We start from the raw sequence: 13,399 nt of genomic DNA, 5'->3' as shown, positions 1-13,399 counted from the left end.
TTTCTCATTTGTACTGGTCTGCGGGAGCGACATATTTGCGCAGTTTGCGCAGTTACGGAGTGAACATGGTATAATCTCAACGACTTACCGGCTTTGCAGTGGACTTTCTGTAAAAGAAAGTGTTTGTTTGGAACTTGTCACCCGAGTATGCAGCTTCAGTTGATGAAGAATTTTGCTATTTGCTTGCCTCTGGAGATGTAACACTTTCTGTCCAGCCAGCAATTGGAAAGAATTCAAGACGTCGACGAAGAAGTGTAAATAAGGTTAGGGATGCTCGTCTTAAGAAGGTTGCATCCATATGTAGAGAAATAGTCGTCGTACTTTTCTCTACCAGATTAGAATTCACGGTAACAGTGGAGTGCGAAGGGGCTCTTACCTGGAGGTATGTTAAAAGTATAATGATGTTCTATGTTTATTGAAGATTTTAATGATGTGTAATTTGCCTTTGTAAGACGGCAAACGAGTAAATCTCGTGAAGAGATGATTTTGTTGGGTGGTATTGTGTATATTAGCTCTATGTAAACAGCAAGCACTAAGTGGGTTGCATAAGTGTTTATTTTGTTGGTGTTTGTCACATATTAGTTCTTATTCGATGTTCTATGTTTATTGAAGATTTTAATGATGTGTAATTTGCCTTTGTAAGACGGCAAACGAGTAAATCTCGTGAAGAGATGATTTTGTTGGGTGGTATTGTGTATATTAGCTCTATGTAAACAGCAAGCACTAAGTGGGTTGCATAAGTGTTTATTTTTTGGTGTTTGTCACATATTAGTTCTTATTCTGGGAGTAAAGTCATAGAATCAAACTTTAAGTGAGTCTTTTGTCAGTGGAGTAAGGCTGAACCTGGCATGTTACCCAAATTTAATTTCAGGGGTTATATAGCAAACAGGTAAGGTTACAAAGCAAGTCTCGAGCCTCGTCAGCCTGATGACCGTCGCCTTGAGAGAGAGAGTGGCTCGTTGCTCTACACAATTAAATATTCCTGCAATTGTTTTGCAGGTGGCGCCCATTATCCTTGTTATTTTCACTTAGTTGAGTCAACGTTTATCTGTTCAGTATTACAATAAGTTTGCAGAAGTTACAATTGGCGCCGCCAACGTGAGGCAGAATGATATCCAGACTTGCTATATGACCTTGGTAGGCACATTTGGTCCAGTGTTTTAGTGAGCTTGTGTTAGGAGTTATGTATCGGTGTTGTCATGTTTTGAGTTCTATGTTTTATCAGTGGAATATGAATAATAGTAAGAGTAATAGTAGTGTAATGAATCTGAGATGGAGAAAGGTGCATAAAGGAAGTATGTCAGTTAATGATGAGGAGAGCAGTTGTGGCACAAGCACACAAAGTTTGATGAAAGTAGTTTTCAGAGTGATAATATGTCTATGGAAAAAGTGTATGGAATTGTAATGGGGGGTGAAGGGGAAGGTAGTGATCAAAATCAAAGTAGCATGGGGGGTAATAATGAGTTTATGAAGTTAGTATTGGAGCAGTTGGTCAAATTGATTGATCAAGTGAATAATTTAAGTAGTCAAATTAGTAATCAGGGGAAGGAATTAAGTGATAAAATTAGTAATGTAGGGGAGGAGGTAAGTAATTTAATTGATAAGCATTGCACGGCAGCTAATGATTGGGGTAGTAGTGTGGAGAAAGGAATTGATAATGTAGGGAGGGAAGGTGATGATTTGAGAGATTTTGGGGGTAAGGGGTGTGAAGAAAAGGAGGAGGATTTGTCGGAGGACCTACTATGTGCTAAAATTGATGGTGATAACACTGTGGTAATTGATGCTCTTTGGGAAGTTGCAGAAATTGAAAAGGAAGTTAGTTGTAAAGGTGATGAAGATTATTTTGTGGAGGAGGAGTCTTTGAGGAAGACATATCATGTTGTAGAGGATGGTGTAATTGAGGAGATTAATGTTACGTCGATAATGTGTCTGAGTAGTGATGATTTTGAGATTAATGAAACTTCCGTTAAGAGGGTCAAGAGCAACAGTGTTGATGGCATGAATGATGTGCGAGTGGGAACAGCGATGGAAGTGGGAGAATTTAGTAGTAATGGTCGGGATCTCGAGTTCAGTGATAGTAGTGATTTCAGGAAGAGAGAGAGTGTGAGTGAAGGAAAGTGTGAGAAGGGTTGTGTGAATGAGATTGAGGTGATTGAAGCTGGTATGTCCGATAAGGATGAGTGGAGGAAAACTGTCGATGCTGTGGGTGAAATTCTTTGTGAAGTGGAGGTTAGGTCACATTTTGTGCATAATGAGAATCATAAGAGTGGTTGTGAATATTATGGGGATTCAGGGTTTGAAGATTTTATGAGGAGTAATTGTGTTGGAAAGCTTGTTGGTATTTGGAAAAAGTTCAAAGAAATTGAGAGTGACAATGTGTATGAGAGAACAGGAGGTCGATTCAAACGTATGTTGAGTGGAATATCTGATGCTGAAGATCGTACGAATGATTTCATTGAAGTGTGGAAGAGTATTGATGAAAGAGGTGCGATTGTGGTGTGTTTTCAGAACAGGAGGGATGTTTGGATTGTGAAATGTATATGTGTTCCGAATGTAAGTCTGTGTAAGTTGTGTGTGAAAGAATGGGAAGAGAGTTTTTGTGTGAGATTGGCAACCAGGGTAGATCTACCCTCAGCAGAAATGGTATCTTCAAAGGTGATTGATTTAGCGAGGCAGAATTTAAGGAAGGCAGCTGATAGGAGAATGATGCAGCAGGGGAGGCATCATGGAGATAGTTTTGAAGTAGGGGAGGAGGTGTTACTAAAGGTTCCACACATTTCATCTGCAGACAACAAAGAAATTCATAAGTTTTTTCAATTGTATCAGGGACCTTACACAGTAGGTAAGAGAGTTGGCAAATGTGCTTATCACCTGTTGTATAACAAAGGTGACATGATTGGTACACACAATATTCACAATCTTAAGAGGTATGTAAGGTGAAGTATTGTAAGTTCAGATGTTTTGTGTATGTTAAGAAGAATATGTGAATTTTCTTTAAATCCTAAGTGACTTTGACAGGCTGTGTAGGCTGCTGTACTGAAAAGACTGTGATTTGCTCAGATGTATTGTATATAATCTTCACAAATCAAGGGGAGGTATTGTAACCGTACGTATGTACGATCCCCGAGTTTTAGGTTAGGAAATTTTCGTATATTTTTGCAAGGTTAAAATCATGTAATTTTGTTTATTTACCATGTATAAAACGTAATATTATAAGAAGAATGTATAGTTAGGGAACATTGCATATGTTCATCATTATATTTTGTATAAATTTCCGTTTGGGTAAGAGTCTGTAAATATGGCCTAGCCGTAAGGATTGTGCAACCGGGAAAACTGCGACTATATCGGGAAGGACGGTTGAAGTCAGTTGGATGTGTTGCAACAGGTGGCTTGAAAACACGGGGTACGGCAGGTTGTATCGGTTGAAGAATTGGAGTGAATCAATGTGGACATACATGAGTGGACGGTCTATGTCACATCATATACTCGATAGCCAATGCGAGGGCTTTGTTTTGAGCGAGGTTTGTGTTGACAGAGTGACGCGGGAAGAAGTGCCGGTGTGAGCGTTGCTACCACTAAACTTTTCAGGACGCGATTACCACGTGTAGCAAGGATATATAAGTGGGTACGCGTGTGCGGCGAGGCATTCTGATTCTGATTCTCATTCTGTTTCTGACTCTGATGCTGATACTGTGTGTTTCTCATTTGTACTGGTCTGCGGGAGCGACATATTTGCGCAGTTTGCGCAGTTACGGAGTGAACATGGTATAATCTCAACGACTTACCGGCTTTGCAGTGGACTTTCTGTAAAAGAAAGTGTTTGTTTGGAACTTGTCACCCGAGTATGCAGCTTCAGTTGATGAAGAATTTTGCTATTTGCTTGCCTCTGGAGATGTAACACTTTCTGTCCAGCCAGCAATTGGAAAGAATTCAAGACGTCGACGAAGAAGTGTAAATAAGGTTAGGGATGCTCGTCTTAAGAAGGTTGCATCCATATGTAGAGAAATAGTCGTCGTACTTTTCTCTACCAGATTAGAATTCACGGTAACAGTGGAGTGCGAAGGGGCTCTTACCTGGAGGTATGTTAAAAGTATAATGATGTTCTATGTTTATTGAAGATTTTAATGATGTGTAATTTGCCTTTGTAAGACAGCAAACGAGTAAATCTCGTGAAGAGATGATTTTGTTGGGTGGTATTGTGTATATTAGCTCTATGTAAACAGCAAGCACTAAGTGGGTTGCATAAGTGTTTATTTTGTTGGTGTTTGTCACATATTAGTTCTTATTCGATGTTCTATGTTTATTGAAGATTTTAATGATGTGTAATTTGCCTTTGTAAGACGGCAAACGAGTAAATCTCGTGAAGAGATGATTTTGTTGGGTGGTATTGTGTATATTAGCTCTATGTAAACAGCAAGCACTAAGTGGGTTGCATAAGTGTTTATTTTTTGGTGTTTGTCACATATTAGTTCTTATTCTGGGAGTAAAGTCATAGAATCAAACTTTAAGTGAGTCTTTTGTCAGTGGAGTAAGGCTGAACCTGGCATGTTACCCAAATTTAATTTCAGGGGTTATATAGCAAACAGGTAAGGTTACAAAGCAAGTCTGGAGCCTCGTCAGCCTGATGACCGTCGCCTTGAGAGAGAGAGTGGCTCGTTGCTCTACACAATTAAATATTCCTGCAATTGTTTTGCAGGTGGCGCCCATTATCCTTGTTATTTTCACTTAGTTGAGTCAACGTTTATCTGTTCAGTATTACAATAAGTTTGCAGAAGTTACATTTTTAACGAGTTAACAACTGCTATCGGCCACGTTATTTACGCATTTATTACGAAAACGTGTTTTTCTCTTTCATTTCGACTTTTTTTTGAGAACATCAGTCAATGGGTATTACTAATAAACTCCAACATCGCCTTTGAATGTCAACGAGAGAGCTCGCAAATGCACAAAGTGAGAAAACTATACCGTACCGAAGATGATCGATAGCATTTTGTTGCAAACGTTTCAGTTTTCTTATTCAAACAGCGTCACGTATCCTAACTTAACCATACTATATGTATGATGAAAACACACTTCAAGCGCCGGTAGAGAAACTATACCTTTCTCGCTATAAATTTTCATATTAGCCTTTCCGTAATTTAACCAGACAGGACAAAATATAAACCAACCTCTGAAATCAATTAAGCACTCTGCCATATCTCAAGGTGTATCCCATTCTTACTTAATTGCAGTATTTAGCCTCAAAATTAAGCGGTCGTTTAGTCAGCCTTAATTTTAACGAGTTAACAACCATTCACAATTAAGTATTTAATTTATTTTCCACCTAGTCGATACAATGATTGCTTAAGGCAATTTTTAATGGTCAAAAGTGGTACATGTTTCGTATATTATCAACATCTTCAGCCACATAACACTGTTTAGATGAAAAATATATAAAATTGACAAAGTAATGCTTTAGAGGAAGTGTCCTTATAATTTTAATTTTTATAATTAATTTAATTAATTAATTTAATTTTTATAATTAATTTTTATAAATAATTTTTATATATTTTGCCTTAAGCAATCATTGTATCGACTAGGTGGAAAATAAATTAAATACTTAATTGTGAATCTATTGAAGTGCGATACGGACCATGAAGCTGATTTTATGTTAACAACCATTATCGGACACGTTATTTACGCATTTATTATGAAAATATGTTCTCTTTCATTTCGAATTTTCTTTACGGAACAACTGTTAACGGATATTACTAATTGACTCCGACATCGCCTTCGAATGTCGACGAGAGAAATCGCTAGTGCACATAGCGAGGAAACTATGCCGAAGGTAATCGATCGCACGCAATATCATCGCTGGGGTGCATAAATATCGGTAACGGAAAAATCGCGCGCGCGCTTAATCGCTCGTAATAACGGATACGCCAGTGATAGGGTTCTCGCTGTAACCGAAGGACGATACACAGTTTAATATAGGAATTTTGAAGGGACAGAAAAATGTTGCCGCTATAACGGAGTTCTCGTTATATGCCGTACTCGCTATAGCGGACTTCTACTCTATATGCCACACCATTTTGATGACTAAAACCAACCTCTATGAATAATTCCCGGACAGTCCATCAATGGTCTACGGAAACGAAACTGCTCACGATGTCAATCTGATTTTGAGGAATAGGCAGCTGACCTGTGCGGTGCAAATCTGCGGTCTCTTTCCAATCTGCATGAAACGCCTTGACTCATGATGCAATCATTTTGCACAGTAATGCATTCTCGCCACAGGCTTCACGTAATCCACGATAACATTCTGATGCAATTTTGCCATGGGAAACCTCGATTTTAATTCATGAATGTTGATCACCTTTTGAAAACATGCTTAGGAGATATGTGTATTTTACTTTTTAGTGAAATTTTTACCTCCGTCGATGCCGTACAATGCAATATGCCAGTAGGGAACCAGCTATTAGTAACAGCAGCAATGACAAGATGACTGCAACAATTGTAATGATAGTTGAACTATCATCTTGGTCAGACATCTGAGGCGCCAGGTTAATATCCTGCACAGGTGTCTGGCAACGTAATCCGGTGAACTCAGGAAGACACCTGAAACAATGAACATCATTAGGACAATCCTATAATTGCAGAATATGTAAGTAAGTTCAATTTGAAAATACTGTCACTACTCTTATTATGAGCATTATTGCCTTGATTATATGATGTCATATACAGGCCCTCTTTATCCACTGACAAGCAAACTATCATTCTATATGTTAAACATACTGAAGATAACCAACAGCATCTGAAACATGGCTGAAATATTTTATTCTTGCAGCAAACGATTCAAAACTGGCTGGCAGATATTAAACATTTTATGAGGTATGAGGAAAGATGCCACGAGTGATTCAATGGTAGGAAGACACAAGAGACACTGATATGAAGGACATGAAGAGGTTAAATCTAGCAACAAAGAGACCCTGATCTATATTTTCGTGAGTATGATCAAAGATTAAATTTACAAGAAAATCATTCACATCCCATAAAACACTTCTCTTATGAAATATGAGCATACTGTCTGGAGTTTCAACAGTTTTGTTCATTGCAGGTGCGAAAGATGCTCATCACTGAACGTAATAGAAACAGGTAGCAGAGTAAATCAGCTGGTTTGTATATTTCGATATTGATAGCTCAAGTCCCTGGCATAGTTTTGAGGAACATTATTAAATCAGTGTTTCAGACGTCTTCCCTTGTACTTCCGATATTTCAGCAATTTATGGCAGTTTTAATTTCCATTAGTTCATAGGCAGAAAACAAATAACCATCATCATCATCATCATATAAAGTTTCCAGCTGATGGCCAGGTCTGGTAGGAACATAACCCTCTCTATCTCCTCTTGTCTTCCCACCACTTCTCCCTTGTCACTCTTGCCCAGTCCTCTCCTCTTCCCTGTACACACTCTTCCACTCCTTTTATCCACCTGTCTCTTGGTCGTTTTCCTGTTATCTCCATTTCGTGCATCCTACTCTGTATCCTTTCCTCTGTCATTCTCTTAACGTGTCCATACCATCTAAGTCTAGATCCCTCTTTCCTGTGGGTGGGGGCGGTAGAATAACACCCACGATACCCCCTGCCTGTCATAAAGGCGACTAAAAGGGGCCCCAGGGATCTCGACTTGGGAGCGTGGTTTGGCGACCACGTGGCCCTGAGCTGAGTCCTGGCATTGCGTCCACTTACTTGTCCCAGGCTCCTCACTTTCATCTATCCTATCCGATCTCCCTTGGTCAACTCTTGTTCTTTTCTGACCCTGACGGTATTACAATACTCGAGGCCCAGGGAGTCTTTCATTTTCACGCCCTTCGTGGCCCTCGTCTTCTTTTCACCGATACCTTCATTTTTTGAAGTGTCGGATCCCTCCCATTTTTTCTCTCTCTGATTAGTGTTATATAGAGGATGGTTGCCTAGTTATAGCTCCTCTTAAAATAACAACCACCACCGTCACTCCTATCCTATTTCTCAGAAATTTCACTTCACTTGCCGGTATCCAAGTCACGACTCTCTGCCTCATACCCAAGTTTCTGCTGCATACATCAAAGCAGGTATTCAGTATGTCCTGAGTATAACTCTTTTGCTTTTCTGAGGGACATCCTTGCTCCTAACCAGGCTTCTGACATTTTTCAGGAATGCTCCTGCTTGTCTTCTATGCTCTTATTTCCATATCATTTCTTCCACTTTCCTCTATGATACATCCCAGATTGTTCCTCTCCAAGCATTATCCCTCTCGTAGGTCTCTTCTTCTTTCTAGTTGTAAGCACTATCTCGCTCTTTCATTCCATATCGTTCCACCTGAACTTCCCATACATTTAGCTGTTCGTAGATATCCTCTTCCTCTCCTCCCCAGACTAACAAGACATCTGCAAACATCATCACTTTCATTTTTCTTCCCCAATTTTCCTTGCCACTTTTGTCATTAGCTCGACCATTACTACAATGAAGAGCAAAGGTGACAGAGCACTTCCTTGTCTTAATCCACTTTTTGCTCAAACCGGTCATTCGTTCTACTTTCACTCAACAAAACAAATAATAATCTCTTTAAAATTCAAGTATATACTTTTAACTTCAGTACTATTTTTTAAGTTAACCTGTTGTAATTAGGATATGCCTTAGTGCAGTTTAGAATTGTAGTGCAGTTCTTTTATTAGATAGTATACAGCTTGCTACATTGGTGAGTAAATCCTTATGTAATACTTTCGATATTTCAGCATTGAACTTAATGGCAGTTTTCATTTCTATTACAGCATAGAAGGTTTTAAAAAAAAAAAAAAAAAAAAAAAAAAAAAACAATAACATTGTCTAACCCTTGTTCTGTTTTTCTACAGGGTCTGGCATGTAGCGAGATGAAACTTCATACAGAGTTTTTATGATTGGACGCCCTTCATGACGTCAACCTCATCAGAGGAGTTGATGAGATGAAATGAATGACATGATATATGGCAGTAGGAAGAGAGAGGGTGAAATCTGGTGCTGACATACAGCTTACTCTTCCTATTTAGCACCAAGGGGTCTGCTGAAGGCAAAATGTCCCCGCCCAACAGACAAATCTCCATCAGCTGTGTGATATGCCCTCATTAGATATGAACAGTGAGGAGAGGTTTGGAACTAAATCCAGGCTTTCGACATGCAATCTAGTGATTAGAAACTGCTTACCACCATCTCTCCTACCCTCCTCTCTAATAATAATAATAATAATAATAATAATAATAATAATAATAATAATAATATGATGATGATGATGATGATGATGATGATGACTATGCTGCTGCTGCTGCTGCTGATGATGATGATGATGATCCGGAAGGTGATTTGTGGGGTAAAAACTATAAACAGAAGCCAAGATATAAACATAATTTAAACAGAGTCAATGCTACATTGAGTGAGATGAAAAACATACCAGACTGTGTTTTTGGAAAGCTACAACATACTACGTTATGGACTGAGGATTAAAACTAATAATTCTAAAGAAACAAAGAAAAATACACCATCACTTGCTCCTCTAAAGAATCTCTTCTCCATATTCCATACAACTGTTAAGGATGGTAAAGTAAAAGTAAATTTGTCTCCTTGTCCCATGGGGGTGCAGCTTTTCTCTTTTTAGGTACACCCCAACAGAGGTTAGTTACATGTACCTTTTAAACCACTCTTGTCATTCTAAAATCTCGGACTGTATCGGGAAACAAACCCAGACCTCCTAGGGCAGCAGCTAATAACTAACCGTTATGCTATGGATGCTATGGAGATGGAAATTAGGGATGGTATTTAAATAAAGGTAAAACAAAGAAAAAATAGCACAGGAAACTATCATTGAACTTACTTGCAAGCTGACTTAAAACTGGCATCAGGGGACTCAATACATGTCCCACCATTGAAACAGAACTGTCTACAAGAGGATCTCTCTTCACACTGTGGTCCTGTCCATCCCGGGAGACATCGACAAGTAGGTGTCTGTCTGTCCTGTAGTCTGCACACTCCACCATTGTTACAAAACTTGTCACACGGATTGCTCTCGCCATAGAATATGTTGCACTCTTTTCCACCATATTGACTGGTACATCTATCATATAATAATCAAAGTGTTAATAAAACCAAGGACAAATGCATGTATTTACAATGATATTATATGAGAAATTAAGACAGAGAAAGACAACAGGTAACTGGGAAATGTATCAACTTCATCCTTTTAAATAAATTTGAAAATCATATTCATATTTATCTCAAAGTCTTGTCAAGGATTAACAAGCAAACAAACAATTGTATCAACCATTAGAAGAAAAATTAAAATCAAAGATGGTATACAGGAGGTATAGCTTTTAGAAATGATTGAATCAAGACATTAATTAACATTTGCCTACACAAAGAAATCTCTTGTGAAATGATTATCGACAAAATTATACTTATGAGGAACAAAGATAATAATGCTTTATTTGAGATTGAAATGACTACCTGCACAATGGTTCTCCTTTCACCATAACACAAATGCCACCATTAGCACACTTGTCAGGTCGGCACTGTTCCACAGAGTTTGTGCTGCAATCCTTGGATGGCTGAGGTGGACACTCACAAAGAGGATTGTTTGGTGGGCAATCACATGGACAAAGGTCCACCTCACACCGGCGCCCAGAGAATCTTGGCAGACATGTACACTTCAAGGTTTTGGTATCTGCAGTACAGTTACCTAAATAAACATGCATACGAATTAGAAATCAAATTATGAAAAGTAAATATATAGCCAAACTATACTTAACTCCATTATCTCTACTCGATGCTTTCCGCTCAACTCCTATTTCATTTCTGCAGCATGGAAAACTGTAGGAAGCAAACAACATAAAACATTCTAGCAAATCTAATTATATTCCATGAAAACTATTTACAACCACAACTCAAAATGAGCCATTATATGGGAACTCAAGTAAATCAGGATAATTATATTTCCATTGGCACTAAGGGTACTGAAGAGCATTACTACTGTCTGTCTCACTACTTTCACTTTCACATAAATACAGTATTACCCCGCATTTACATTCCCAGCTTTTACGTTTTCCCGTCTTTTACAACATTTTTTGTTGGTCCCCTGAGATTTCCTATGCTCACAATATATTAAAATCCTCAAATTTACGTCTGCAACATTTTATGTTTCGAGATAAAATGGCGTCGCAACTAACCTAAAACGCTTTGAGTAACCAAGGCATGACGACCAAATCAAACAACCATGGTCTATAATAACTCTTAGAACTCTCAGTATTGAACTTCCGCTTAACCAACGTGGCGCATTCTTTGATATCGGGTGTTTTCCACAATATCCTAAACCTTATTTTCAAATCCGACGAGTTGAATTAACTCTCTAAATCTCACATACGCACAAACTTTCCATCATAATCCTATGACTTTTGAATGCAAATAAACAAACACCCAATAAAAATCAAAAACATGTATAACACCATACATACAGTATCTAGGTAATGGCAAAATGCAGAGCCCAACAAAACTGCAAAGGAGAAGAAGAAGAAGAAGAAGAAGAAGAAGAAGAAGAAGAAGAAGAAGAAGAAGAGGAAGAAGAAGAAGAAGATATCAGGTGTTTGCTTTATTGCTAAGTACAGTATAAGCCACAAGAAGGCGACGTTATCAGGTGATTCAGTGTTTGTCTTGCCCAAGAGTTTATTATTTCACAGTTATGGTTTTACACTTGCGTTTGTTGTTTGAGTTGTTAAAGTTGTTGCTGATTCGTCACATTAATTTTTGTTATTTGTTACATTTTTTGTTCTTGTTGTGAGAGTCGAGCGGTCAAAGTGAATTGCTGCAATCTTCCTTTCCCATCGTGTGTATTTATGAATCCTTCTTTGTTATTGCTTTATTGTTTTTCTGCTAGTAATGGCAAAAAAAAGGAAAGAAACACTATGGATGAGAAAGTTTGAATATTAGAAAAGGTTGATTCGTACTGCAGAGCACGTTTTTCATTAGCACGCTAACTGCAGCTTCCTGTATCCACACCGAATACAATTGTGAAAAACAGAGGAAGCATTACATCAAGTGAGTCATACTGCAAATCAGTGGCGGCTCGTGGTGATAGAAATGGGTGGGGCACATTCAATGAATTAGGAACACTAGGAATTAATTAAATCAATTAAATTAATCCGCCATTGAATATATTATTCATTGTACAATTCCTCTGTATGAGCCTTTGGCTCGTTGTAATTAATTAATGAAATAAATATCTATCTATCATCTACCTTCTTATTTCTTGTATATGAAACTGCGATTGTAGGTTCTATTTTTATCTTTGCACGATTTATGCTAAGCTCTGGTCTTGGTCGGCCCATTTCTTTAGCTAATAATCTGTTTTCGTAATTAAGAGATGTTGTTTGTAAGTAGCTCACTTGATTCATTTTAAAAACACTTATGCTCGCAGAGGAATACACTCAAATACATCACACTAATCTTCACACACTTTTCAGACTTACAATGAACATCGACACCGATGGACACGATTAATCTAACAGACGTACAAGGTAAGCACAGGTTTGCTACAAACACTACCTTTGCGCGCGTTAATAATAAATATGCCGACAAGAAAGTGTAGCTGGGTGCTATCTAGTAGGCTGTAGGAGAAGTAAGTTCAAAATACGAACCAGCGCTGAAGTGTTACGTCGTAGAAATACTGTGACCGGGTCAATGGAATTTGCCATTACCCCCTTCACCCCTCACAGTTCGCAGAATGAGGGGATAATGTTCAGGTATAAGAATGAGTCGGTCCCATCCAGGATTAGACCTTTACTATGTTGCCTAGTTTAGTCCAGGGCTGCTAGAACAAGAACAACCATGGTGAATCATAGCCTCTTGAACTCACTGAAGGTGGTCGTGACAGTAATTGTGCATAATGTTTCTCTGATTTTTATAATAGTTTTAATCGGTGGAGGGGCACGTGACCATGTGACCTAAAGGCAGAACCGCGCCTGCTGCAAATACGAGAAAATGGAAAAAATTGTAAAAGTTGGTTTGAAACTTCCAGAGCTGCAGGCATTCCAACTGATGGTGTGCTCTTAGGAAAAAGGCACTTAAAGTGGCAAACATTCTTGGCACTGAAAATTTCAGCGCGCCCAATGGGTGGATCGACCGATTTAAGAAAAGCTATAACCTAACCTATAAAACAATTTGTGGGGAATCTAATGCAGTTAGTGATGAACCTATGGAAGAATGGATCGATAGAAAATTGCACGAGCTGACCAAGGATTACGAACCCATGAACATCTTTAGATGAAACTGGATTGTTTTTCAGTGTGTTGCCCAGCAAGACTTTGGCATTCAAAGGAGATAAATGCCATGGTGGGAAACACAGCAAGATGATGCTCACAGTGA

General features: G+C 38.5%; 1 protein-coding gene across 1 annotated transcript in view; it reads right to left on the bottom strand.

The window, feature by feature from the left end:
* The window catches only part of LRP1 (LDL receptor protein 1), a 744,558-nt gene that overhangs the window by 53,844 nt on the left and 677,315 nt on the right, over nucleotides 1-13,399 (bottom strand). Inside the window, exons 71-73 of the mRNA XM_068228249.1 lie at nucleotides 10,490-10,721; nucleotides 9,861-10,100; nucleotides 6,412-6,597 (exon numbers count right to left, since the gene is read on the bottom strand). Of these exons, the coding sequence (XP_068084350.1) occupies nucleotides 6,412-6,597; nucleotides 9,861-10,100; nucleotides 10,490-10,721 (658 nt within the window). The remainder of the gene's footprint in view (nucleotides 1-6,411; nucleotides 6,598-9,860; nucleotides 10,101-10,489; nucleotides 10,722-13,399) is intronic.

This window comes from Anabrus simplex, chromosome 6 (assembly GCF_040414725.1).
Source record: "Anabrus simplex isolate iqAnaSimp1 chromosome 6, ASM4041472v1, whole genome shotgun sequence".
In the NCBI taxonomy this organism is placed as follows: domain Eukaryota; kingdom Metazoa; phylum Arthropoda; class Insecta; order Orthoptera; family Tettigoniidae; genus Anabrus; species Anabrus simplex.
This window is presented reverse-complemented; position numbering and strand designations above follow the sequence as displayed.